We start from the raw sequence: 27,363 nt of genomic DNA, 5'->3' as shown, positions 1-27,363 counted from the left end.
AGAAAGCCAGAGAGCATTAAAGGGACTGCATGCATTAAAGAGAAGAAGTTCCTTTGCTTAAAAAGTGTCACTTACACCAAGTGTGATAAAGCTCAGTTATCCAGAAAGCTCTGTCGGTCTCTGACTCTCATTATACTTAAAAGAAAAATAAATGTCTAGATCACTTAAACAAAGGTCGATTTTATTTTTTACCACATGTGTATGTTTTTACGTGTCCACAAGCATAGCTGCCCACAGAGGCAAGGGTAGGAAGGACATTACAGGCCATTGTGAGGCATCTGGCATGGTGCTGGGAACTGAACTCAGGTCCCTCTGCAGGGCACTCTTAGTGGCTCAGCTGCCTCTCCAGCCTCATCATTGTTCCTTGTCAAAATATCTTTTATTGCCGGGTGGTGGAAGCACATGCCTTTAACGCCATCAATCCCAGCACGTGGGAGGAAAATGCAGGATCTCTGTGAGTTCCAGGACAGCCAGAGCTGTTACAAAGAAACTCTGGGAGGGGGGGTATTATACATATTACAGAGCCTTGAGCCAAAGGTGCACAATGCCTGAGGAGTGACAAGGAAGGTGTCCTCTGACCTCGACAGACATGTACACACTTCTGCAGGCACATACATGGGCACACACACAAGCAGTATCACTTTCTTGGTCTTTGAATTTTGTTTTGTGCTTTTAGATTAACAAATTTATGAAAAGATTAAAAAGCTGATCTGACTCAGCATCTCTACTAAATAAACAGAGCACTTTTGCACCTTTTACTTTTCTGGGTATGGATGTTTGCCTGCATGTGTAACTGCCCGAGGTCAGAAGAAGGCATCAAATCCTCTGGAACTGGGATTACAACAGTTGTGAGCTGTCATGTGGGTGCTGGAATCCAGTCTAACCCAGATGCTCTGGAAGAGCAGACAGTGTTCTTTACCACACAGCCATCTCTCCAGCCTGAGCTTAGAAATATAACATAAAGCCGGGTAGTGGTGGTGGCAGCAGTGGCACATGCCTTTAGTCCCAGCACTTGGGAAGAAGAGTCAGGGGGATCTCTGTGAGTTCAAGGCCAGCCTAGTCCACAAAGAAAGTTCCAAAACAGCCATGACTGTTACACAGAAAAACCCTATCTTGAAAAACCAAACTAAATAAAGCAATTAAATAAATGAAATCCACGCTGTCACATATTAAAATGCTCACGTCTGAGAAGGAGAATGGAGATTGAGAGGACATGTGGATACGGAAGATCTGGATCTGGATTCTGCTCTGGGAATTCCCTGGCAGACAGGGCGAGAAGGATCGTAGACTCCAGATGGCTGAGGGCCCCTCCAGTAGGCTGAGGAGTCAAACCCCGTTCAACAGATGACAGGGCCACCCTCAAGGGAGAGACCAGTGACTGCATCCAAACCGTGCTTTGGGCTCTCAAGTGATGTGTCTGGCAGCATCTGTCACAGATATTCTCAGCTCTGGGGACCTCACCCGACTTCCAGCACAGCTCAATGAAAACTATTGCTTTGTGTGGGAACAGTGATGTGGCCTTCATTCCCAGGCTTCAATGTGCCTGTGGATTGATGGGAAATTTGTCTCTTGCTATGAGAAGCTGGACCTACTCGGAGCTTTTGGCCTTGCATGCTGGCTGTCAGTACACTCCTGTTCTGTTCCTCCCTGGCATGTATCATGATATCACCCGTATACGTGTTCATGCAGTGAGGCAGTCACTGTCCTCCTCACTAGACCCTAAGTCCCTTCTCAGGTGGCCAGCACTCTGCACCAGGTCCTGCTGCTGGGAAATGGGGTACCAGCTCACCGCACAGGTGTTCCCAAGCAGTCTCTGCAGGGAAGCAAGAGCTTCCGCAGCTCCTCCCCATCCCTCCACTCCAAGTGTCACCTGATCCCTATGGGCCACACTAGAACTCCTGTCAATCATGGAGAGCAGGAAGGGATAGGACTGAGGGCTTTCATTCATTCACTTACAGTTACCTGGCTTCAAAATTCTTATTATAACAGTAGAAAAAGTAGTCTATTACAAAAGAACACCTTCCCTTCCTCCACCCAAGACAGGGTTTCTCTGTGTAAAAGTCCTAGCTGTCCTGGAACTCAGTCTGTAGACCAGGCTGGCCTGGTCTACAGAGTGAGATCCTCTTGCCTCTGCCTCCTGAGTGCTGGGATCAAAGATGTCGTGCACCACCACCGGCTGGCACAAAGTAGTATTTTGAAGTCTAACACAGGGGAGGCAGAGGCAGGCGGATCTCTGTGAGGCCAGCCTAGTTGGCAGAGCGAGTTCAATTTCAAAAGCAATAGAGCAGGTCCCGGAGACACTGTGGTTAGTTTTTCCACCAGAAGACTTTCCCCTACAGGGCAGACAGAGCAGATGGCGAGGTAATGCTGATCTCTTCCTGCTCAGGCCAGGACTCTGCAAAGTCCACAGAATTAATGTGTGGCCCTGTCTACCACAGCAGAAGAGTCTTAACCCAACTGCCTACTAGAACTTACTGGAGCCCTTCCAAAAACACTGATGTTGGGACCCTAAGATGCTCAGATGATAGCGTGCCTGTTGTGCGAGCTGGAGGACTCGGGGAGTTTGATGCCAAGGAATGTAAAAAGCCAGGCACGTGGTGTTTGTGATCATCCCAGCACTAGGGAGACAGAAAAGGCAGATCCTTGGGCCAGCCTAGCCTGAGGTAAGTTCCAGGTCCTAGCGAGATTCTGTCCAGGGAGAAGAGGAAAGGAAGAGAAGGGAAAGAGGCGGGAGGGGAGGGGAGGGGAGGGAATGAAGGTGGGTAGTTCCGTGGAACAATACCTGAGGTTGGCTCCCATACTCCATCCTGATGCCAAGATACACCCCTTTATTAAACCAGACTGGCCAGGGGTAGGATTTTGGCAGCAAAGTTTGCTAAACGTCCTCAAAGTCCCCAGCATGCAGCAGGTGAGAATCACTGAACCCCAAGGACAAAAGTCCCCACAGTCCTCAGAGGAAAGGGGCTCAGACTCCTCGTAGGACCTGCGACCCCACGGCTCAGCTTTCTCTGCAACAAGTCTCAGAGTGATGGCTGCCACTCTAGTCTCCTCCCCGGACACACAGGAAAATGCAGAACGTGGTTAGGACCAGGAAGGGTTATAGCTCTCATTCCCAAAGAATTGTCCCGAGAAAGCGCGCCTGCTGCCAGTTGGCTCCATGTGGCTTTTTCTTTCATACTGTTTTTAGAATGTCGGGATTTATGGCCATGGGTGATTTGTACTGACCCAAGGGAGACCACTGAGGGATTAATCTAATTAAACAAAGACAAAGGGATAAATGGAAACTGGGTTCTAGCAGAGTGACTTCTTGTTTCCTGGCAGTGATCACTTCCATCTGAAAAAAAGTACAGATGTTTTTGGACAATCCCTTATGCTTTTGAAAAACAAGTTTCCCCCCCCCTTCCTCACAGCCTGGATGGACTTCACTGAAGGGTGATATAATGACTCAGGGGCATGGGAGAGACCATGTTATTCTGGCAGCCTTCTGCCTCCTCTGTCTGTCTACCCCAGCTATGGCTTGTGACTTTAGTCAGGCATCATCTCTTCCAGGAGCCTTCTCAAAGGCTTCTTCCCCTGGGCCCCATAGCCACCACCGTTTCCTCCTGGTGCTGGAAGGCTGGCCACACGTCTGCCTGACTCAGTGGAGTATGAACTGGTCTGTCCCATCTGATTCCTCAGAGACTCCTGTACTGTCCCTGTGTGTGTGTTTCATAAAAGCTCATGGCTAAAGGTATGGTGACAAAGTTCCATTTGCCCTGTCTGCCAACAAAGATGTCCCTAACTCCCCAAAGCCCTTTTATCTAACAGAAATGAGATCCTAGGAAGAGAAAGAAATGGAAAAAAAAAAATCTCCACATCTCCATGCCTCTCTTCATCCTCGGCAAAAGGCACTCCAGTCCCTGAGGGCAAGGACATGTAGGTGCCAGTCTCTAGTTTGAGGTACCAGAAAAGCTGTCGTGATGGATAGGGAATCTGTGTCTAGCTGTCTGACTGCTACATGCCTTGTATCCGTTACAGTGCCTGACACATTGGAGTTGCCCAACAAATATTTGTCAGATAGATAAATAATAAATAAATTCCGCATCTATGTCACACAGGCATAGACTGGTTGGGTGTTCCCAATCTGTTCTTCTTACCAGGGCTGTAAACACCCAGAAGTGTGGGTGTTCCTGTGGTGTCTGGATTAAACCATGAGTTTCATCTTTAATTTTCCTTTTAGATTAGCAGACGGTGGTCCCAGAAACTTGGAAGTCATGGGTGTCCCCTCTCTTCTGTGCCCTCCAGATCCAACCAACTCTTTGGTACTTGAGGTGGTTTGAAAGAAAATGGTCCCCATAGGGAGTGGTACAATTAGGAGGTGTGGCCTTGTTGGAGGAGGTGTGTCACTGTGAGGGCGGGCTTTAAGGTCTCCTTTGCTCAAGCTACACTCAAGTGTGACAGACTCCATCTGGTGCCTGAGGATCAAGATGTAGAACCCTCAGCTCCTTCTCCAGCACCGTGTCTGCCTGCACACTACCACATTTCCCACCATGATGATAATGGACTAAACCTGTGAAACCGTGAGTCAGCCCGGATGACATGCTTTCCTTGGTAACAGCTGTGGTCATGGTGCCTCTTCACAGCAGTAGAACCCTCAAGGCAGTGTTCCTTACCTCCCCCTGCCAAGAGGAGCCAGGATCAACTCAACAGTCAAAGGCAATCAGCTACCTGGTCTTCTGGTATCTATTCTAGCTTACCAGAACAACCTGCACTGTATCTCCTGTTAGCATTTGTACTGGCTCCATGCTGCCCCAGCATGGCATCCAAACTGATGTGAGACAGAGTACCAGACAATTACCTGCCTCTTCTCCTGTCTTGGCTCATACTGCTCCACTGTTGAATCTATACTGTCCTCTCTATCTTCCAAATCAAGTTTCCTCTCACCCCAGGACTTCTGCATACACCGCTCTTTCTACCTCAAATGCTCACATCCCTCCTTGCCTGCTTTTTTGCCTACCTAATTCTTATGTACCCTTTAGGATACATCTTAAAGTAATATTTTCTGAGGTGACTTCAGTAGCCGCTTGTTAAGTCCTTCTTGGCAGTTTCCCTCTGTAGTTTTCACCACGGTTATAATTTAATGCTTAATTTGTAAGTGACATGAACCTATCCTGCCTGTCACACAGGGCGCACACGTCCTCACGAGTGTTCATTTGGCTTAGCACTCTAGCTCAACTCTCTAGCCTGGTGCCTGGCATGTCTGTGAATGGCAGGATCAGTCTACTCGTTCATTCGGGAAATTTTTCATTGCATAGGGAAAACAATAGTGAACTCAACAGACCAAGAAGACAATTCCCGACCATCACAAGCTGAGAGTCTACTCGTGAATTCCTTGGTGTGCTGGAGTCAGCTCACCCAGAACAGGTGATGGGCATTTCTTCCCAAGTTGGCGTCCCTTTGAAGCTACGCTGGTAGCATGAAATGGCCATGGGGGGAGTGTTTACACCAGGGAAATTGGCAGACACTGCAGGCCAGAAACTTTCTGTCCAGCCTGTCATGGATGAGGGGCCAACAACACTGTCTTGCAAGGGAGTCAGGAGTGGTTAAGGACTATCACTTTAAACACCGTGACGGAAAAGGTGGTTTTGCTGAGCTGACTTTGTGTAAAGACCGGAAGAGATGAGATGCACAGACAGTCACTAGGGAGTCACCATTGGAGTATGGCAGTAATGTCTCTTCAGGAAAGCAAGCGGTGAGGCAAGCAGGCAGACTACCATCTTTGGAAGCAAGCCTGGCCCTAGCTGGGAGACTTCAGCACATGACCTCCGAGACATGGTTTTCATGAAGACATGTAATAGCTGAGTATAGAAAGCACTGTCTGTGCCGGGTTAGAGGAGGTAATAACGGAGAAGAATGCGGCCCAGAGTAGGCGTAACAAATGCCAGTCCCCCGTTTCCTGTCTTCAGGCAGGACGGAGAAAGGTCTGCTTGACACAGGCATGACCTTAAAGACAAGATTTGCCCGAGTCACAATTCCAATTCCATAAAGACAGTTTCATTTTATTGGGTACTTAGAGACACTTCAGACATGGATATTACATTTACAAAATATTTTAAAAGTATCTTTGGCTAAGTTTGGTCTGCTAAATTGATCAGATACAGGCGACACTGGCATTTTTAAGTTTGTAATAAATGATCTGGCCAGATTCATGCTCTATCTCGCCAGGGGGCAGCTATTAGCATAGTCTCGGACAGCATAACTTGCTTGTGTCTTATCAGTTCCTGAGAATTTTACTAGAGTGGCTGGCTGCAAGCGCAGGTGAAATCAATTAGTGAGGGCAAGCTAGCTAGGATCCTTGAGGCTGTGCTGCAATCCCCCCATAGAGTCTCCCAGGAGGGCCACATGCGCCCTGGATTCGTTTCCCTTCATTCATATCCAGATCTTAGTGTTGGGTCTCAGCCCAGAGAACTCGGGATGTGCATCTCCTTACGTGGGAGGAGGGGAGCCTGAGGCTGTGGTTGCTTGGCTCACCCTACCCAGGGCTTAATCAGAGGGCTTTTATAGGTATTTCAGAACGTTAGACAAGCTACAGCGCATGCTGTTGACACCAGTGACAGCTTAATTTCTCCTTTGGAGTTAAAGCAAATGAACACCTTCACTAGGCATGCTGGTATTTTTCCTCCCTTCCTTCCTTCCTTCCTTCCTTCCTTCCTTCCTTCCCTCCCTCCCTCCCTCCCTCCCTCCCTCCCTCCCTCCCTCCTTCCTTCCTTCCTTCCTTCCTTCCTTTCTTTTTCCAAACAGTCCCTCCTTTTATTTAACCCAAGATGCAGACACCAGAAACTGTTTACCATAGCAAGAGAGGAGGGAGCTGGGATTTCACTCCTCTGGCAACACTAGGGCCCCTGCCTGCTTAACTCAAATGCTTACTGATCCCTGGGTTAGAGCTCTACAAAGGCAAGTCAAACCCAAGCCCACAATTTGGGGACCATCCCCTTTCTCTCGGCGTGCCCGAAGGCACTAACCTTATTTTGACAGCTGCAGTTTGGATTTTAAGACTCAACAGTAAATGTGAGTCATCAGCCTTGTGGGTCTCTGCTCAAAGAAACAAAATGAACCCAAAGTCCCAGAGAAAACAAAGCTGCCCTCTCCAGAGAGTCCCAGCTGGGCCTGCTCTTTTCTCCCCAGGGGCCTGTGAATCAATTCTCCTATTCACTTGCAAGATTTTGGGTTTCTTTGGGGTAAGGAAAGCTTGGGTAAGAGGAAGGCTCCAAAACTAAAAATACTAAAATCCAAGTAAGGGGCTAGAGAGATGGCTGGGAAATTAAGAACAGTCAGTGCTGTTTCAGAGGATCCTGGGTTCGACTCCCAGCATCCCCATGGTGGCTCACAAACAGCTGTAACTCCAGTTCCAGGACACCTGGAGCTCCCTTCTGGCCTCCACAGGCACCCAGGATACAAAGTGAGGTACAAACATACTTTAAAGAAAAGACCCTGACTGAATGAAGAAATCAATGAAATAATACTCCACTGTGTAACCGTAGCACTTTTCAATTTCCAGAGTTATCACATTATTATGGTCTTAATACACACGCATGTGCGCACGCGCGCGCAGACACACACACACACACACACACACACACACACACACACACTGGGCTTCCTAATAAGAGTTAAACATCTAGGTCAGAGAGCTTCAAGATGGAATGGGCACTAGAATCCACAGGTGGCTTGTGGGCGCTGCTGGGAGGTCCATTTACCAGGTCTAGACAGGGCAGGGAACCTGCATTTCTTACAAGCTGCCTAGACAGCCATGCTACCCTCCTGGGGACCACACTTGGGAAAGCCTGAGTCTGGTGCCTGTGCAGACTCAGAGAAGTAGCACAAGGTTCAGGCTTGTCTCCCTCTTTGTGGAATTCTTTCAAAACTACTATTGCTTCGCGTTTAGTCAGTTCAATTCTCCCACGGGACTTTTTACGCCCCAGATTTCTTATGTTTTCAACTCTGTGTCCAAGACAGCCAGGGGTGCAAACAGCATGGCATGCCAGGATCTCTAAACTGTAGGCTCAGCAGCCAGGATTAGGAAACTGGGCTGCAGGATTTACCCTTCTCAGCAAGTGCTTACAGCATATACAGGCGCTGTAAGCGGAAGCTGGGTCAGTGTCTGGCTTTTGCAGTTGACGTCCTGCTTGCTTGCCCTCCCTGCTGCGTGCATGCGTGCGTGCGTGCGTGCGGTCTGTCTGTCTTGTTCACTCTTCCACTCTTCCCATGCCTAGGAACTGCTCCAGCACTCCCTGCCTGCCCTTCACCATCCATGCACCCTCTTCTTCCTCTAGGATTCTCTCAGTTTTAAAGGTTAAAAACTGGCTCAGGCTTTCCCTTCAGTGATAATCTTCCTTCTCTCGGCCCAGCTCCCGGACTCCACAGTTTGGTCTCAAAACCATGTCTCTCTGTGAAGAAATCTGTCAATCTCAATACTACTACCCACCCACCAACCCTCCTTTATGTCATAAAGACCTCCTTGGGACAAATTGTTGCTATGGCCGAGCTAATTCTGCAGGCGTAAGTGTTGCACACTGAATTGAATCATATCCTGTGCTGCACGTGGGTCATAAGGGAAGCCAAAATGTTAGTTTCCTAAGTCTCACATATATATGAGAAATGCCCAGTGTAAGAGTGCCCGCCCACAGGAAGGAGCCCATAGGGAAAGAAGAAATGAATGACATCTTTGTGTCATTATCTACCTTCTAGCACAGAGTGTACGTTAATGCCACATCCAACTGTGATTTTAATATGCAGGACTAATTGCAACTTTGCCCTTGACACACATGTTCAGCTCCTTCAGTCACCAAAGACACAGCTGGAACTCAGCTTGAGTTTCCAACAGGTCCATCCTGTGTCCCGGCTCACACATTCCTTTTCTGATCCCTCAGCACTTCAAGCAAGCCTTTCCACGTGAGTGATGTAGTCTTGTTCCAAGAATCTCTGTATAATCTCTTTTTCTTATAGCCTTCTGTCTGAGTGCCACTTAGCTTCACTCTGATTACAGACTAGCTTTCTGGTGTTGCAGTCAATGTAAACAAATTGCATAAAGCACATTCTCAAGTGACTGTGGAAGTGTGTCCCAGCACTTGGGAGGCCGAGGCAGAAGAATTGTGCATATGAGACAAGACTGGGCTACATAGGAAGAACTCATGGCAATAAAAAGACAAGAATAAAGGGTGTACATTGAGAAGCTGGGCGTATCTACACATCATCAGCATAATCAAGATAGCAAAGATAATCATCAGTTCTTTGTTTTTTAGAAATTCTACATACATTGGTTTTGCTTGCATGTATGTCTGGGTGAGGGTTAGGGTCACCTGGAACTGGAGTTATAGACAGTTGTGAGCAACCATGTGGGTGCTGGGAGTTGAACCCGGGTCCTTTGGTAGAGGAGTCAGTGCTCTTAACTGTTGAGCCATCATCTCTCCAGCCTATCATCAATTCTTTATTCATCCTGTAACCCCACAACAAATATAAAAATCAGATCTTTTTAAAATGTATCTAGTCTAGCAAGTATGGAGCAGTACCTCACTGCGGTTTGAGCTTGCAATGTCCTACTGGCTAGCAAAGAGTATTCTTTCATGAGGTTCTTCATCATCCATGCCTTCTTTCTTTTATTTTGTGTTGGGTTTGAACACAGGGACTTATGTACACTACACAAACATCCTACCACTGAGCTACACCCCCAGCTCTCTGCCTTCTTTGATTTAGTGTCCACTCAAATTTTTTTGTCTATTTTTAATGGGTTGTTTTATATTCTTATGTATTCTGACATCCTTTGTTGGATATGTTTTGAAAATATTTTTCTCCTAGACTAGTTTGCCCTCTCTTTTTAATTCAAAGGTAGGATGTTTTGATTTTAATAGTTCATTGATTTTTTTTTTCTTTTAATGTCTAAAGAAATTCTTTCTAAACTGGGGATCACCAAGATTTTTCTGGTATTTTCACCTGGATATTTAATAGTATTTATTCTAATGTTTGTCCTGAAATCCACTTTGGATTGCTTGTCTACATGGTATGTGGTAATGGCAAAATATTATATGTATGTATGTATGTATGTATCTATGTATCCAACTTTTGCTGTTACTTTTAAAAAAACATATACTTTCCTCACTGGATTGCTTTTATTCCCTTCTCAAAAATCATTTCATTTCATATTGCATCAAGAGTTATTTATGCACTGTAAATTCTGTTCCAATTGCCTAAATGTACATATTTACACCAAGACAACATTATCTTAAAATAAAGGTTTTGTTGCATGGTAAAATTAAAAAAAAAAAGTAGACTGTAGTCTTGATTGTATTATATTATTTTAATTATATTCTGCTTTGTAAATAGTCTTGAAATCAGGTAGCTTCAAACCTTCAATTATGTTTTTTTTTTTTCCAAAATTTTAATCAAATGCACTTTATCACAGATTGCATGCTTGTGAATTTGCTTGCCTGCTAAAAACCAATACTTCATCACTTTCTACCATTCTTAGACACATTGTGGAGTAGGGAAAACACCAAGTCCCCCAATGCATTTGCTCCCAGCTGAGGCTATTTCTGCTCTGTTTGCCTTCTCATTTTAGCTCTTATCTTGTAAACACACAACTTGCCTTCAATCCACCTAGTGCCACATTTTTGTGAATTTTCTTCTTGAAATGGTTCTCCAAAGTAGTATTGTCTAAGTGCAAGAAGCCCACACTGTGGGAAAAAAATGAGTGTACTAACTAGATAAGCCTCATCAGGCATAGCTAATGGTGTGATTAGCTGTAAATTTAATGTCAGTGAACCAACAATATATACTCAATAACGGTTTCCTTCAATAGAAACCTAGGCAAGAGCCAGACGTGGTGGTGCACACCTTTAAGCACAGCTCTTGGGTGGCAGAGGCAGGTGGATCTCTGTGAGTTTGAGACTAGCCTGGTCTACAAGAACTAGTTACAGACAGGAAGAGCTACACAGAGAAACCCTGTCTCAAAAAACTTAAAGAAAAAAAGAGAGAAAGAAAGAGAGAGAAAGAGAGAAAGGTAGCTCCAAACAGAAGCAGCATTGATTGTCTCATCATTGTTTGATGTCTAATGTTTTGCATGCAACCTAGTATGTTTCTATGTTCAAACACTTGGGAGGAGACAAATAGACAATTCGACCCACCGGTGAGCACACGAAAGAGTGAGCAGAAAGTACTTGCTAGAGAAGCTAGGTGCATCAGGAAAGAGGCATAGTCCAAGTTCCTTTTTAACTGGGAGATTATCCAGCTACATTCAGAACAGGATAATAAAAATGGAACCTAGCTGTGTCTCATTTCACCCCAAGCCCAGGCAAGTTGTGCTGGGATTCACAGGAGGCAAGTTGTAAACAGAGGTCACTGGTGCTCAGGTTTGCCCTGATACAGCATCTATTATCCCAGAGACCAAGCACAGGGGCTAGCACCAGCCTATCGAAGAGGTAAGTTCTAACTCATGACCATCGGTCACACTCAGTAAGTGTGGAAACTGAGGGTCAAGGAGTTTAAATAAGTATGTATGGTTGAGGCAGTCACAGCCAGAAGATGACAATGTCCGGGTCCAAACTAAAAACCTAAGGTCTGCAGTGGCCCTGTCTGTCTCAGAAGTACCATTTCAGAAATGCAGTTGAGCCAGCCTAATTTGTATCTGACAAGACCAGGTGAGTGCATTTACCTCTGGCGAGGAAAAGGGATGGATGGTAACAGCCTTAGGGCAACTATGGCCTGGGCAGGACAGGACCGATCCACACGTCAGCTCCCCCCATTTTCCCCAGGCCCTCCCTGCCCAAGGACAGGACCTTGATGGCAACAGCAATAGGCAGAAGCTCTCTGAAACTCTAGACTTGAAGCCAGACATAGTGATGCAAACCTGAAATTCCCGGCCTCAGGGGGCTGGAACAGTTCCGGTACCCAGGCAGAAGGATGGAGAATTCTAGCCTTACTCACATAGTGCACCATGTTTCAAAACAGAAAAGAAGCAGGAGAGATCATTTAGAGGTTAAGAACATGTACTGATGTTACAGAAGACCCGAGTTCAATTCCCAGCACCCATTTCGGGGGCCTCACAACCATCTGCAACTACAACTCATAGGGGAAATACTACCTTTGCCCTCTATGGCACAGATGTACCGATACTTACAAATAAGAATAAGCTTTTGGGAAAAGGAGGAGGCAGACGCTGAAAAGATGGCTCAACGTTAAGAGCACTTGTTGCTCTTGCAGAGGACCCAAGTTTGGTCCTCAGAATCCACATGGCAGCTCACAAACCATCTATAATTTCAGTTCCTGGGGATCCGACTCCCTCTTCTGGCCTCTACAGATACTGCATGCATATGGTACATAGACAGGTAGGTAAAACACCCACACCCATACACATAAAATAAAATACATAAATCATTTTGTTTAAGAAAAAAAAGTAAAGAGAGCCAGGCAGTGGTGGCACAAACCTTTAATCCCTGTACTTGGGAGGCTGAGGCAGGAGGATCTCTGAGTTCAACGCCAGTCTGATCTACAGAACAAGTTCCAGGGCAGCCAGAGTTATACAGAGAAACCCTGTCTCAAAAAGACCAAACAAACAAGAACAAAGAAAAGGCCTGGACTTGCAGAGTCAGGGTCTCTGAGGACTCTGAGAGTTGCCTTCTGAGTCACCCCTCAAGTTCCTGTCCTTCCTTTACCTGGGATGTCCCTACTCCCTCACCAACCGTCTGTTTAAAGCCCAGGCAGTTCCTGCTTCAAGCTCTTAGATGCTCTGCTTCAGCTCCTTCCTTTTTCCCACAGATTGAAGTCCAAGACCTCCACTGGCCCCAGGCGAAGGACAGCTCTTCAGCTTTATTTTAATTTATTTATTTATTTATTGGTATCTTAGTTAAGGTTTTTATTGCTGTGAAGGGCCACCATGACTAGGGCAGCTCTTATAAAGAAAACATTGAATTGGGGTGGCTCACTTAGCTTCAGAGGTTCAGTCCATTATGATCATGTTGCGAGCATGGCTGCATGCGGGCAGACGTGGTGCTGGAGCTGACAGTGCTTCATCTTACAGACAACAGGAAGTGGACTGACTGTCACACTGAGGGAAGCTTGAGCAAAAGAGACCTCAAAGCCCGCCCCCACAGTGACACGCTTCCTCCAACAAGGCCATGCCTCCTGCTAGTGGCACTCACTCTGGGGACCATTTCTCTCAAACCACCACAATTGGTGTCAAGAGTTCATCTGGCATGGTTAGGCCAGCCCATGGAAAATGGGCATTTGCAGCTTCCCGGATCCCAGCCAAATATGCGTCATGAGACACAAAGAGGGGAGGGTAGAAAGAGAGTGGGTAACTTGACGAGAACAGGGTGGCCACGAGATGTTCAATTGTTTGCTGAACACTGTATAATGATTCTAGGTGACCCTTCCCAGGCTCCCCTGGCTTGTCGGTAAATGCATTTGCTGTGACAGTTTTGCTTTAGAACCTGAGAGAGTGTCCGAGGTTGCAGCCAAAGATGGAGATGACTCCAGCTGAGTTCTGGGATCACAGAGGAGCCTATGAGCACAAAGTTCTCTTGCCTTTGGGGGCCCAGAACAGAGAGCCAAGCAGACAGGACCTAGAATGGGGGGGCAGGGAGGTCTTTCCATCACGCACTCAGTGCTGAAACTGGAAAGTGAGAAGGAAAGTGGAAACGGTGGTTTGGCTCTATAAATGCTGTGCTAATTACAGCCATTTGTGCAAACTGCTTTCCATTAGTGCTGGATTGCATGCCATGTGGTATAATAACAATTTTGCATCGCATGAACTACACGTCAGTCTTACAGGAGCTGTTTGCTTCCTTGCAGTCAGTCTTCTCAGGCCTTGTGTGCCTAGTTCAGTTTTTGTGCTTAAAGCAGTGACTATACTCATAACTAAGGAGAACAATAATAATAATAACAATAATAATAAGCATACACTCGTTATGTGGTTATGTTCTCGAAGGGCTGGAGTACCTCCTGCTGGCTTAAATATCAGCATAATGTCTAGAATTGGGAACCGGGCCAAAGAAGAACAATATAAATTCTTTGTATTTGTTTGTTCTTTTTAAAATTAAAACAAGAAATATCCATTGCAGAAGCAGCCAGATCCTGCACACCTCTAAAATGGAGTATGCATAATCACTCCCAGCTGAGGTTAACCACGCCCTAAGTCCACGCTTTGGGAAGAAGATAAAACAGAAACGGCTCCATGAGGCCCTGCTAATAAAGCCAGGATGGAAAGACGCTGGGGTAGCTTCCACTGAGAAGCAGCACAGAAGTAAGACAGCTTGTCCATCACACTTTCACACCCTGCCGGTGGCCTGCTGGCCTGCTGTGCAGCAGGCTTAGGCACTGTGATGGCGGGGTAGGTTGGGAGAGGAACGGTGGGTGAATGAGACACTAAAGGGTAAGTGCTAAAGGGTAAGCAATACTGACAGATCCGCCAAGCGGCCTTACTTCTGCAAGTCTTCTGATCCGCGTTGAGAGTGTACCCTTGCTTGCACCTGCAGGTGTATGAGCCAGGGGTGTTGATGCAGAAGTGGGCACAGCTGTGTTCCACGACACTGCACATGTGGGCCTCTGCAAAGGAAGACAAAGAACGTGAGCAGTGACACCTTCCCTTGGCTTCATTCTATCCAGCAAATGGGAGCCTGGGCAGAAGAGGGCTGAACCCGAAGGGAGACAAACTGTCACCCTGTCAGCAGCGAGAAAACAAAGGACCCTCCCTGCCCGGCCGTGCTGGCACACTCATCTAATCCCAGCACCTGGGAGGCAGAGGCAGGCAGATCTCTGTGAGTTCCAGGACAGCCAATGCTACCCAGAAAAAATCCCTATCTCAAAAAACAAAACAAACAAACAAAGAAGGATCGTTCGAGGTGAAGGGGGAACGGCGTTAGGCTGAACCACATGAAATCACTGATAGCGGTTTGGTTTTGAACCTACAAATCCACAACTTTCAGGTTCAACTTACTGACACCATTTGACAGGCAGACACATCAGAAACCTTTCTGATTCCAGAATGTAACATGGAATCTTGAGTAGTCAGTAGTGGGGCTGGAAAAGCTACTGATTCAACAGTCTCCCAACATCACAAGTCCTCAGAACGATGTGCTTTTAAATCTGCTTTAAGTGTAAAGAAAAGGGGGAATAATAATGCATTTAAATGTTTCATAATGCCATGATTGTTGTGCTCAAAATTAAATATTTCTGCATTTTGTTTCTGGGAACACCTAAGCTTCAGACACACTGATTCTTACATGAGCTCTCTGGAGCACATGGCAGTTCTTGTTGTTTTGTTAACATCTCGGTTTATGACTTTAATCCATCTAGCACAACTTGAGCTCATTTAAAATTAACAAGCATCGGTGTTAACAGAACACATTATGTAAGTGTTCTCATAAACAAAAGATGTCCAAATGAAAAAATAGCTTCCTGAAGCTTATACAATAAAGGGGACATTCAAGAACGATCCTGTATTTATCCTGTAGGTAGGGAGTGGGTAGGAGTTCATCACACCTCTTTACATCTAAGTAAGGAATGCCATGGCCAAGCATGCTGGTTAGTTTCCTGTTACCTTGACACAAGCTAGAGTCACTCAGGAAGAGGGAACCTTAGCGGAGAAAATGCACCTACCAGACTGGCCTGTGGAGTATTTTCTTCTGGCTGTGAGTGATCTGAGAGCCCATCCATGTGGGTCATGCTATAAGAAGGCAAGCTGTGTCGGGTGTGGTGGTGCACATCTTTAATCCCAGCACTTGTGAGGCAGAGGAAGGAGGATCTCTGTGAGTTCAAGGCCAGCCTGGTCTACAGAGCAAGTTCTAGGACAGCCAGGGCAACATAGAGAGACCTTATCTTGAAACAACAAGAAAGGAAGGAAGGAAGGAAGGAAGATAGATGGGGAGGGAGTGAAGAAGGGAAAAGGAAGGGGAGGAAACAGAAGAGAAGGGAAGAGAGGAAGAAAAGGGAAGGAAGGAAGAAAGGAGGGAGGAAAGGGAGAAAGGAAGGAAGGAAGGAAAGAAGGAAGGAAGGAAGGAAAGAAGGAAGGAGAGCCAGCCACGAGGACCAAGCCAGTAAGCCGCATCCTCCACGGCTCCTGCTTCAGTTCCTGCCTCCAGATTCTTAACCTGACTTCCCTCAGTGATGGATCTTGACCTATGTATGAGTTGTAACCTGCTATAGAAACCCTAGGACAACGAAGAATATATGAGCTAGGGGAATGAGACTCTTAGAACAGCACAATCTAGAACATATTGTTCCAAGCTCATAACTGTTTCAGTTCCTGTTAGGATACAAATCACACAGGAGAAGTTGTAAGCTAACTTCAACCAGTTTTACTATAGGGTGAAATAGATGACTTTTTTGTGACCCTGAGAAAATTTTAATCTCATTATATTAAATGATGATAAACACTGTGCCAACCTCATAAGGGCCTTTGAGGGTTAACTGAACTAACTTGATAAAGTGGCCAGCACAGTGCCCAATGCTTGGGGAATACTTAAAACCTATTAACCATTTCACAGCAAAGGAAAAGTATCAGGGTAGTTTTTGTTGTTTTTATTCTATGTGTATGAGTGTTTTGCTTGCTCGCATGTCATCTCATCACATGTGGGCCTGATGCCTGATGAGGCCAGAAGAAGGCATCCAATCTTCTGGAACTGGAGTTATAGATGGTTGGGAACTGCCATGGAGTGCTGGGAATTCAACCAAGATCCTCTGGAAGAGCAGCCAGTGCTCCTAACTACTGAGCCACCTGTCCATTGCAGTATTTTATTTTACATGTTTGGGAACATCATCTACACCTACATCTCTATCTACCTATTGACTTGGGTTTTCACTCAACATTAATCACAAATTCTATCTGTATTGACTCAAGCACTGTATTTTACAGAATCCAAAATGTGCCCCATTTTCAAAGGTGTTAAAATGAGAGGCCATATACACTAGATCCCCATTATTGTCAGATCCCATATTTGTGAATTTGACTGTCACTAGAGTGTACTTGTAACCCCAGTCCAATGCAGCTTTCACAGGCATCCATTGAGTTGTTGAGAGGTAACAACAGTATGTCCCCTGATCTGGACGTCTTCGGCTGGATTGGGCAAGGTAGCATTTCTTCATAGCAAACGGTCTTCATAGTCCAGGCAGCACTGTACTTTTTACATTTTTGTGGGTTTTATAGGTAATTTTCCTGTATGAAATGATCACCTAAGTACAAGAAAGCTATGATACCTCCTTTTAGGAAAACGGATATATTAAAGTAAGTTTCAATTTAGAATGTGTTGTTTTTAATAAAATCTGAACTGTTTAATTTTACTGACAGATACACAGGAGACAGATTCTCCAGAATTGGCTCCTAATTTAAATTAGCCACTAGGCACAACTCAAGTTGAATCTCTGTCACTTTCAACTGAAAGAACCCCAAGCATTTTTACTGGACAGAATAAAACTTGCACACGTGTGGAATCCTACAGCTGGGTGCTGAGTGCATCTGGGCCTTGTGTCTCCTCATCTCTAAGACAGGCCTGTGCTATGCTGTTAAAGGGGAAGTGGTACCCTGCTCCTCCATTGAGCCTCAACTGTGTGAGCCAGTTAGCGCCATTCCTCAGAAAGCGCCAGGTTTAAACCTGATCAAGTTTTTTATTCAGAGGGAAGAATAAAACAGTAGTCTAAAAATCAGTATCAGGACTTGGTTCTTATTTTATTTTTATTTACTTTGGCTTTTCAAAACAGGGTTTCTTTGTGTAGTCCTGGCTGCCCTGGAACTTGCTCTATAGACCAAATGTCCTCCTGCCTCTGCCTCCGAGTGCTGGGATTAAAGGTGAGGGCCACCACCACCTGGTTTGGATTTTTAAATGTATGTGTTTATGTACTTATTTTGTGGCACACAGAACTGAGTTATAGCCAAAGCTGACCTGGACCTCCTGACCCTCCTGCCTCTGTCTATTGAGTGCTGGGGTTGCAGGTTTGACTGACAGGCCTGTTTTATACAGTACTGCAGACGTAAGCCAAGAAAGTATTCCATCACCTGAGCCTCATCCCTAGACCATGGGAATATATACATATATATATATATATTACAAAATATGAACCCAGCCAGGCATAGTGGGTCACGCCTGTAATCCCAGCACTCAGAAGGCAGAGGCAGGCAGATCTCTAGGTCTCCATAGTGAGGCCCTGTCTGAAAGAAAGAAGAAAGAGAAAAGAAAAGGGGGGGGGGAGAGAAAGGACATATAAATAGCTAACATTTTGAGGTGGGTTGTTTATTTGGGCTTATCAAAAGACTTTTGCTAGGTAGCTGGGACTGGCCTAGAAGTCACCATCCTCCTGCCTTAGCCACCTGAGTGCTGAGATGATAGATTTGCACCATCGCATACCCAGCTTGCTTGAGAAAAGTATTCTCAAAAACGGTGTGAATGGTCAGGGGAGTTCTGCTCGGTATGGCTGACTCTCAACAGGAACAGTTACCATGCCATAAGTCAACGTCTATGCAGGCCTGCCTCCCCCTTCACAGCAGTGAAATCAATATAGCCTTTCTCCAGACCTGCTTGCTGATGAAGGCTGTGCCTTTGGAACACTATTAGTGCCTTAAGTTGTGCCTGAGTGGGAAGGGGCTGTTAGGGTAGGAACAGCCTTGCCATGGGGCCCAAAAAGCCAGCTAGGCTGATAAAACATACCAAGTGATGGGAGATGTCCTTCTGTATATATGTGTTTCTTATTGGTTGATGAATAAAACACTGTTTGGCTAGTGGCCAGGCAGGAAGGATGGGCGGGGCTACCAGACTAGGAGAATTCTGGGAATGAGGCAGAGGGAGCCTGCTAGAACTGAGTCCATGTAGCTGCCAAAGGAGTTACAGGTCCGAGCATTATCCAGTAAGCCAAGACCACGTGGAAATACATAGATTGATAGAAATGGGTTAATAATTAAGACAGAGATAGCCAGTAAGAACCCTAGCCATTGGCCAACAGTTTTATAATTAATATAGCATCAGTGTGTTTACTTGGGGCTGAGAAGGGTGGCCGTACCTGGCGGGACAAAGAATCTCCAGCAACAACCGAGAGATTCTTTAAAAGCCCTGTCCAGGCTGCACCGAGTCAACCCATTGCAGAAGGCAGACTTGCGGTTGTCAGCCTTGAAGGTCAGTCTGTTTTCTGCTACTGTGCAACACAAATGGGTGCCAGAGTGTGTGGGGTTTGGCCAGCTTGTACAAAGGGCCCTGACTCACAGGACTCTGGTCTCTGAGTCTTTTTGGTGGGCTCCAGGGTGGCTTAGGAATATGATCTCACAGTTCCCCCATGCTGTGGCCGCTGTGGGAAGTCACTGCCCACAGGCATAAAGCTGCTGCTGTGCCCAGGCTCACGGACATACGGCTAGTCAGAGCCAAAGCCAGTGAGTGTTCTTACTCAGGAGAGTCTGGCTCCAGGGCCTAAAGCAATGTCACTGCAGGACAGTGGCTCCCGCCCTGGGTACATCTGGACACAGCCTGCTCTGCCATCAGTCCATCTCTCCCTCCAATATTCTGTACCTTCATGCACACACAGTGGCTGCCATTCCCCAAGCCTGTCACTTCATCTCCACTTTTCAACTGTGAGTAGTGGCCCCTTAGTGGGGCAGTGAAATCAGCTTGAGAACCAGGACTGGTCTTTGTGTTTTGTTTTAAATAAAACCCGCTCCCTTTCACAGCTCCACCTAGAGCTGGGAGTTAAGTCTCTGATTTCATAATAGCACTTACTTCTCATGTTTGGTGTGTGAATGAAACGAATTTGCACATGCTAAGAGCTTTAAAAAGCATATAGACACACTCGGGCACACATACCCATGCCTTTGAGATGGCTTCCTGTTTGTAACTCAGGATGGCCTGGGGCTAACTTCAAACTCTTAGATCCTATGTCAGGGTCTTTAAAAACATCATTTACCTTTTCATTTTTCCTGTGTGTGTGTGTGTGTGTGTGTGTGTGTCTCAGTCACTCTCTGTCTCTCTCTCACATACACACACACACAACACGAACACAGGTAAAGGGACATATTTCACGAGTGGGTCCTCACCTTCCAGCTTGCCCCCACTGTGCCTCGATGTAGGCCAGCTGGCCCTGGGACTTCTTGCCCGTTCTCCAGGCTCTGCCCCTCATCTCACCACTGCCTCTGCCTTTGTTGTGAGTATGAGTTGTGGGGACGGAACTCATGGTATCGGACTTCCATGCCAAGGTCTCTACCCTCTGAGCCATCATCCCCTTGCTCCCTCAGCCTCGAGTGCGTGGACTACAGGGGTGTGCCACCATTTCTAGCCATGTGCACATATTGATAACATTAAACACTAGCAATTAATCTTACTGTTTTACAGGCTTTCCAGGAGCCTCCAGGCAGACCTGGCACTTTTGGAATGAGCTTCTTGGTCCAGATGGCTCTCCTAGGTATGAAAACACTGTGTCTACCACCCCACTGTTCTATAAGGGAGTGTAGATATGAGAGCATCTTCCCACCAGTTCTGGGGCTTGTGCACAGAGATCGAGCATTTGGGCACTAAATCTCATTTGAATTGCCTGTTTTTTCCTAAGCCTCGGTTCCACTTTTGTGAGTGGGCATAACAAGAATACCTGTCTGGTAGCACAGTTTAAATGGGTAGAGAATGTACCCAACAGGATGTGGGCGGCTATGATTGTCAATGTGTCCTTCGATGCTTCAAGGGCAAAGGAGGCCTCCCCGGAACCTGGAGCTGTTGTCTGCATTTCTGAAGATGCTCAAGGCTGTTGAGTGACTGCCAGACTGACTGAGACCAGCAGTGAAGCCCGTCGCCTCCCATGTGGATCCCGAGCTTACAGTGCATGCCTATTGACTGGAATCTCACATCTGCCTGTCTGTGGAATCCCCACCTTGCAGATGAGGTAACTGAGGCTGAAGGAGCCCAGAGGGCTCACTGAGCATCACACAGCCAGTCCTGTCCGGGTCCTACGCAGGTGTCCCTTCCCAATATTACCCTCATCAGCTGAATGCCCATGGCTGAGCCTCTTTCCCTGTGGGGACTGTCCTCAGTAAGTGGTTCACCCTAACAGAGGAGGAATCTATAATTCCTAGGCTATGCAGGAGTGAAACCAGCAAGAACCCTGGAACCAGCAAATTTGCTAATCTGTAAGAAGGGAGGGCGGTGATGTGGGTCCTGCCTCCCTGGATTTCACCAGCAGGGAAAGTGCTTAAGCTACGTTACTGACTGTGGTCTTTAGCATCTGGCTGATAAAGAGGCTCTGGGGTCTCCTCAACCTTTCAAGATAGTTGATGGAGCTGCTTGGCAGAGCCTGGGAGTACAGGGTCGGGAGCTCGGCTGTATTTCAGCAAAGTGGATGCGAGGACTCCCAGGGGGTTCATTTCTCAGGCCACACAAAGGAATGAAGATAACCCAGTGTTTTCTTCAAGCTTCCAGATTAAGCAAAGATGACAGGGTGGGGCACACAAACTGCCTTTTAATTTTGCTGAACGGCCTTAGAGCCCACAGAGAAAGGTTCTCTGAGCTCAAGTCCACATTCAGCCGCACAGGGGTCGTTCGCTTGGCTCCTCAATCTTACCCTATCACCTTTCCATCTGCTGACAAACGCAGATTGCTGGGAAAAGCACTCCTCCATTAAAGCGGTCCAGTCCACACGAAGGAGCTGTCAAGAGTGTCACAGAACCAATTTCTTTCTTTCTTTCTCTCTTTTAAATATTTCCAGGAAAGGGGGAACATAAATCCTGCTGAAGTCACTGACAGTCATAAACCTTTAGAATGTTTGCAGTGTGTTCTCCTGATTAAAGTTTTCCAGCTGATGCAGGCCACGGTGCACCACAACAATGCAGCCTCTCTGTGGCGCCAGGGAAATGGCACTTCTGAATGGGTTCCAGCTGACATTGCTCAGGAGGAGGTTATTTTCCCTTCGTGGCATTGATTTCTTAAGTAAATCATTTGACTCTGGAGTCAAGAGGAAATGGAGTCTTTGCTTGCTTTTTGAAGTTAGTTCTTGCAAAGGGATTATTTATTTATTTATTTTTTAAGACACATCAAAAGTATACCCTGGGGCTGGGGATGTAGCTCGGTCAGAGGAGTGCCTGTCCAGCAGGTACAAAGCTCTGGGCTTCATCCCCAGCCCCCACACAAACCAGACATCATGCTGGCACATACCTGTAATCCTGGAGTGTGAGAGGTAGAAGCAAGAGGAAAAAAAAAAAAAATTCAAGGTCAATCTCCACTATATAGAGAGTTTGAAACCAGTCTGGGTTACTGAGACTTGGTGTCAAAGAGTTTTTAAAATGTTTTTAAGTACATCTTGCTTCCTTTTCTCTAGGTACTATATCCTATCCCAAAGCTTGGATCTCAGTTCTTCCAACACACTGTCTCCTCGCCGGCTAATAAATCATCCTCTGCTCACACCATCACGCAGCAAAGATCCCTTGGTCTCCCACACAATCCATGGGGATGCTCTTATGATTTCTGCCTTCTGCTCCTATCCCTGCTCCAGCTCACAAGTTCCAATTTCGGGAATGCCATCGTGTCAGCTAAACGTGTGGGAGGGATCCTTCACTCTAGCCTTGCTCATTCTGCCTTCTGTGTTTAAATGTCCTTTGGGGCTGTCAAACAAAGGGACCTGTCACTAAGCCTGATGATCTGAGTTTAAAATCCCAGCACCCATAGAGAGAGTCCTCCGAATTCCACACATGTGCATGTACCCCACCCCCCACATGTGCACACATATAAACACACACCTGTGCATGCACACACACACACAAACACACATGTCCTTTCTTCTAGGTCTTTATAATAGCAGGGCCTAGATAAGACCCTGGGGTTTTTCTATCCAGCCATGGCCTGAATTCTTCCTCCATTACACTCTTAACGATTGAGGCTACTTTTGTATTTGTGTCATTATCTGCTTAACATGTGTCCCTTTGGCCGCAGTGTGACCCACCGAAGAATGAAGAATTTCTCTTAGCCCACGGCCATGAGCACAGAATGGGGCCTTAAAGGAAAATGTTGCACAGAGGCACAGCACTTACTGCACAACTTGTTCTGGAACACTGAGGTCAGAGACTCAATCTGGCTGAAGTTGGCCACCAGGAAGACGTGGTCCTTGTGGGGCTCACTCCCGATGGCATTTAGCGTGTTCAGGTCCACCTGACCCACACCGATGGCAAAGATCAGGATGCCTGTGTCACGGGCCTTTGCAGCCACCTCCGCCACTGAGTCCTGAGGCCTCCCATCGGTCACGATCATTATGACCCGTGGTACATTCTCCCGCAAGGGCCGGGCCCCCTCTACTTCTGAGAAGGCAATGTTGAGGGCATACTGGATGGCCAACCCTGTCATGGTGCCTGTGGACAGATGCCGCATCCTCTTCACAGCCCTCTCTACCTCAGACTTCCTCTTGAAAGTCTTCAGGGAGAACTCGTTCTTGACCGTACTGCCATACTGGAGCAAGCCTACTCGAGTAACATCAGGACCAATATCCAAGAACTGCAGGATATCCAGGATGAACTCCTTGACCTTCGCATAGTCATGGGTGTTGACGCTTCGGGAGCTGTCGATGATGAACACCAGATCCGTCTGCTTGTTCTCACAGGAGCTCTCTGGAGTAAAAAGCAGAGGTCACAAGTATCAGAGGAGAAGTGTTCAGATTTTCTTTTCTGTAATAAAACACTGGCCCAAAAGTAACGTGAGGATATTTAGCTTACAGGTTATAGTTCAACATCAAGGAAATGCTACTATTGGTTTGCATCTCCTGGCTTCCTCGGCTACTTCTCTTAGCCAGCTTAGGCTATATTGCCCAGGAACTGCCTACAGCAGACTGTATCATCAGCTTTCAAGAAAACGTCCCCACAGACATGCTCACGGGCCAACCTGATGGAGACAATTCCTCAACTGAGTTTCTCTTTTCCCAGATATGTATACGTTTGTGACAAGCTGACCAAAAACAGTGACAAGAGGTAAGAACCCCATGCAGATTGGCTCCTGTGTAAAATCCTGGGACTCGGGGTTACCTTTGGAGCCTCCAAAATTCAGCTTTATTCTTACCAGGGGGGTTCTCAGGCATATCTGTGCACACTGGATGGCCATGACACACAGACTTTCCTTTTGCAAGACAAATCTACAAAGTGACCAATGCAGTTTCAGTCAAACCCTTTATCAGAGTCAAAATTACTTTACTATTTGTGGCACAGTTCCTAAGTTTGACAGGGCATTGCAAAGACTGGAAAACGCTTAAGAGGGCCCAATGTCAAAGGACTTGCAATCTCTTCTGGAAGATGAGCTAAGAGGGCAGTAAAAGATGAAGAATGTTAAACTGAGTTTCTAACCAGAGACTAGAACTGCAGTGGAGCTGGAGATGGCTTAGCAGTGAGGAAAACAGGCTGCTCTTGCACAAGACCTGGGTTTAATTCCCAACACTCACATGGTGGCTAACAACTGTTTGTAATTCTAATCCCAGGGGGATCTAATGCATTCTTCTGGTCTCTGAGGGCTAACGTATGCACATGGTACCCTGTATACATGCAGTCAAAACACACATAGAAATGAACACATCCTTTTTTCCAAACGGAATTAGAGAGAGAGAGAGTACACTAGGGCATCAAGATGAGGACAGATGACACCTGAGCTGCCTTGTGACTATAGAACGTTTGGCTGGAAAGATGCATGGAGAGGAGCTCGCGAACAAAGCCCTAGCCAGGATGAATGTGGCAGTAGCAGGTAACAGCAAAGTAAGTGTCTTTAGAACACCGGGAATCCTGGGAACTACTAGACAGGGTTAGTTGAGAATATTCTGAAGCCAACTCTAAAGGCCTTTCAATCCAGACTCAGAAATCTGGACACAGGTTACAGATGGGCACGCTGTCTTCGCATGTTACATAACATCTCCTGTAAATCAACTGAACCAGAATTTGGGGATATAGCTTGGTGGTAGGGCATGTGCCTAGCATGCACGAGACCCTGAGTTAAATCCTCAGCCTGGAAAGGAAGGTTCAGTTGAGTCTGGGTATGGCAGAGGTTCCAGGTACATGACCCAATCCACTATAGGATTTCTGGGCCACGTGAGTGACAACCTGCTACTGTTTGAATATGGTTTGTGTCCAGATTTAAGCCCTCCTGCGAAGCATGAGGAGACAGAGCTTGACACAGCTATGGTGTCCAGAGGTCAGACCTTGGCTAGAATATGTCCTTGGAGCAGTGACAGAGCCCTGGTGACTTTTAAAGAAGAGAACCAGAGACTGGCGGTGGTGGCTCACGCCTTTAATCCCAGCACTCAGGAGGCAGAAGGAGGCAGAGGCAGGCGGATCTCTGTGAGTTCGAGGCCAGCCTGGTCTACAGAGTAAGTTCCAGGACAGCCAGGGATACACAGAGAAACCATGTCTTGGAAACAAACAAACAAACAAACAGAGCGAGAGGCCAGAAGAGAGACACAATCTACATACACATTTGTTTATCATAAATGCCTTATGCCTCTTTGGGTGTCTAACAGCAAAAAAGGCATTGCTGACTCACAGAACCCTGAGTCAAAACCACCATAGTATTTTTATTTTTATGGGTGTGCATGTGTTTGGGTTGTGTATGTAGGTGTGAGTGCGGAGGCCAGAGGCAGGCCCTTCTCTGTTGCTTTCCCTCCACCTTACTTTTCCAGGCAGGTCTCTCACTGAACCAACTGGACAGACTGTTTATCAATTGACTGGACCGGCTGGCCAGCCAACTCCAGGGATCTACCCGTCCTCCTAGCCACAGCGTTAAAGACGTGTGTGGCATGCCCAGCTTTTCATGTGGGTGCTGGAAACCCAAACAGGTTTTCAGGCTTTCGCAGCAAGACTTCCACCAACACAGCCATCTCCCCAGCCACAGACGTCCTTCATAAAGTCACAAGCTACAGCTGTTTCCTTAGCTCAGAAGAATAAACCAATCGTGCTGCCTTTAGGCAGGGTAACCCTCCCCTTCTCCTTCCCACATACCCTCCCTGGATTTTGCAGCTCAAGCAGGATTTGAAAGGGATTAGAAAAAAAATCCCGAGTGCTTGCCCTAAATCCTGACCACCACAGCTGCAAGAATGAGAGAGAAGGCCAAAAATGAGACGGTGAAGCTCGTCATAAAAACAAATGGGAAGTGGGAAGTCCTGTGAAGTCATCCTGTCCAGGCCAGCATACCAGGCGACTTGTCACACAGAGCTGTCATGCATACCAGCTCATTACAGCCATGCAAGTCCAACGATTTAAGAAGAGGGGGTGCCCCCAGTGCCAGTAGCCTGCGAGGAAGCCACATATACCAGGTCCCCATACAACATCCACACCCAATACTGGGAGCCAGGTGTGTATGTATAAGGTGAGCTTCTCCAAACAGAGGCCCCACAAACTGCCTTTAGATCCAGAAAGGAGCACAACAGAAACCTGACATTCACAAGATGTTCTAAACTCTTTTTTTCCGGAGCGATTTAATCACTGACCCAATTTCACTCTCAGAACAAGCTACTGAGAAGAATCCTAGAATTGTACCCATTGCCCAGATGAGAGAATGGAGGTGCTGAAGAGTTTGTGGGTCTTGCATAATTTGGAAAAAGAGAAAACACAGAGAGAACACTAATACACACCTCTCGGGGCAGCTGTGAACAAGGAGCAAACAGATAATTGCTGCATATGCAAGCATTGTAGACGCTCCCCTGTCCACCCTCCTTCCTCAGCCCTCACACGCAGCTCAAGGCTGGGCAAAAGCGGGGCTAGAGCTTAGAGCTGTTCAGTTGGCACTAGTTACAGGCATCTGCACACACACCCACAGAAGGCAGGGGACTGAACGCCAGAAAAGCCCTGAGTCCCAAAGGCTGAGTCTGCCTGAGAGGCACCTTCGCTCCTCATCTTCATGAAGGGGCCAGGGCTGAGCATTTGGCACTAGGCTGGAGCTAGACACTGTCAGGATGGACCAGGATGGCCACATGTCCTTACCCACTCCAAGCAAGTCTGAATTTATTTCTGGGACAATGCTGGGGAGATCGGGGAATGTGGCTGTGACCTCACCATAGAAAGTCACAGGGAGGAGATTCCACAGAGGACTAAAGCTCAGAAAGCTCTCTTCTCCTGGGACATTTGCTAACAAGGGCTTTTGCTCAGGCTTGTATTGTGAGTCTTCCTCATGGCATCACCGTCCCACCAAGCATCACAATTCGAAGAAAACCCTGGAAGGTCCATGCGGAATTGTGTGCTGAACTGGATCAGTTCCCATCAAAACAAACGGGTAGTTCCCACAATGCTCGGGAGTTCTGACAAAAATACCACAATAGTCCAAACTGTGGTTAGAGGTTCCAAGAGAGTTGTAGCTCTGAGCTGAAATCATGTTCTAGCAGCCTACCCTGAAGGCCTCAGACCAGTTCAGTGTGTCC

At 46.8% G+C, this 27,363-nt stretch overlaps 1 protein-coding gene across 1 annotated transcript in view; it reads right to left on the bottom strand.

Moving 5' to 3' along the window:
* Matn2 (matrilin 2) overlaps positions 1-27,363 on the bottom strand; it is a 109,133-nt gene that overhangs the window by 43,007 nt on the left and 38,763 nt on the right. The window contains exons 3-4 of the mRNA XM_051202703.1: positions 23,015-23,584; positions 14,455-14,577 (exon numbers count right to left, since the gene is read on the bottom strand). Of these exons, the coding sequence (XP_051058660.1) occupies positions 14,455-14,577; positions 23,015-23,584 (693 nt within the window). The remainder of the gene's footprint in view (positions 1-14,454; positions 14,578-23,014; positions 23,585-27,363) is intronic.

This window comes from Phodopus roborovskii, unplaced genomic scaffold (genome assembly GCF_943737965.1).
Source record: "Phodopus roborovskii unplaced genomic scaffold, PHOROB, whole genome shotgun sequence".
Classification (NCBI taxonomy): Eukaryota; Metazoa; Chordata; class Mammalia; order Rodentia; family Cricetidae; genus Phodopus; species Phodopus roborovskii.
Note: the sequence above shows the minus strand (reverse complement) of the source record. Positions and strands in the feature narration are given on the sequence as shown.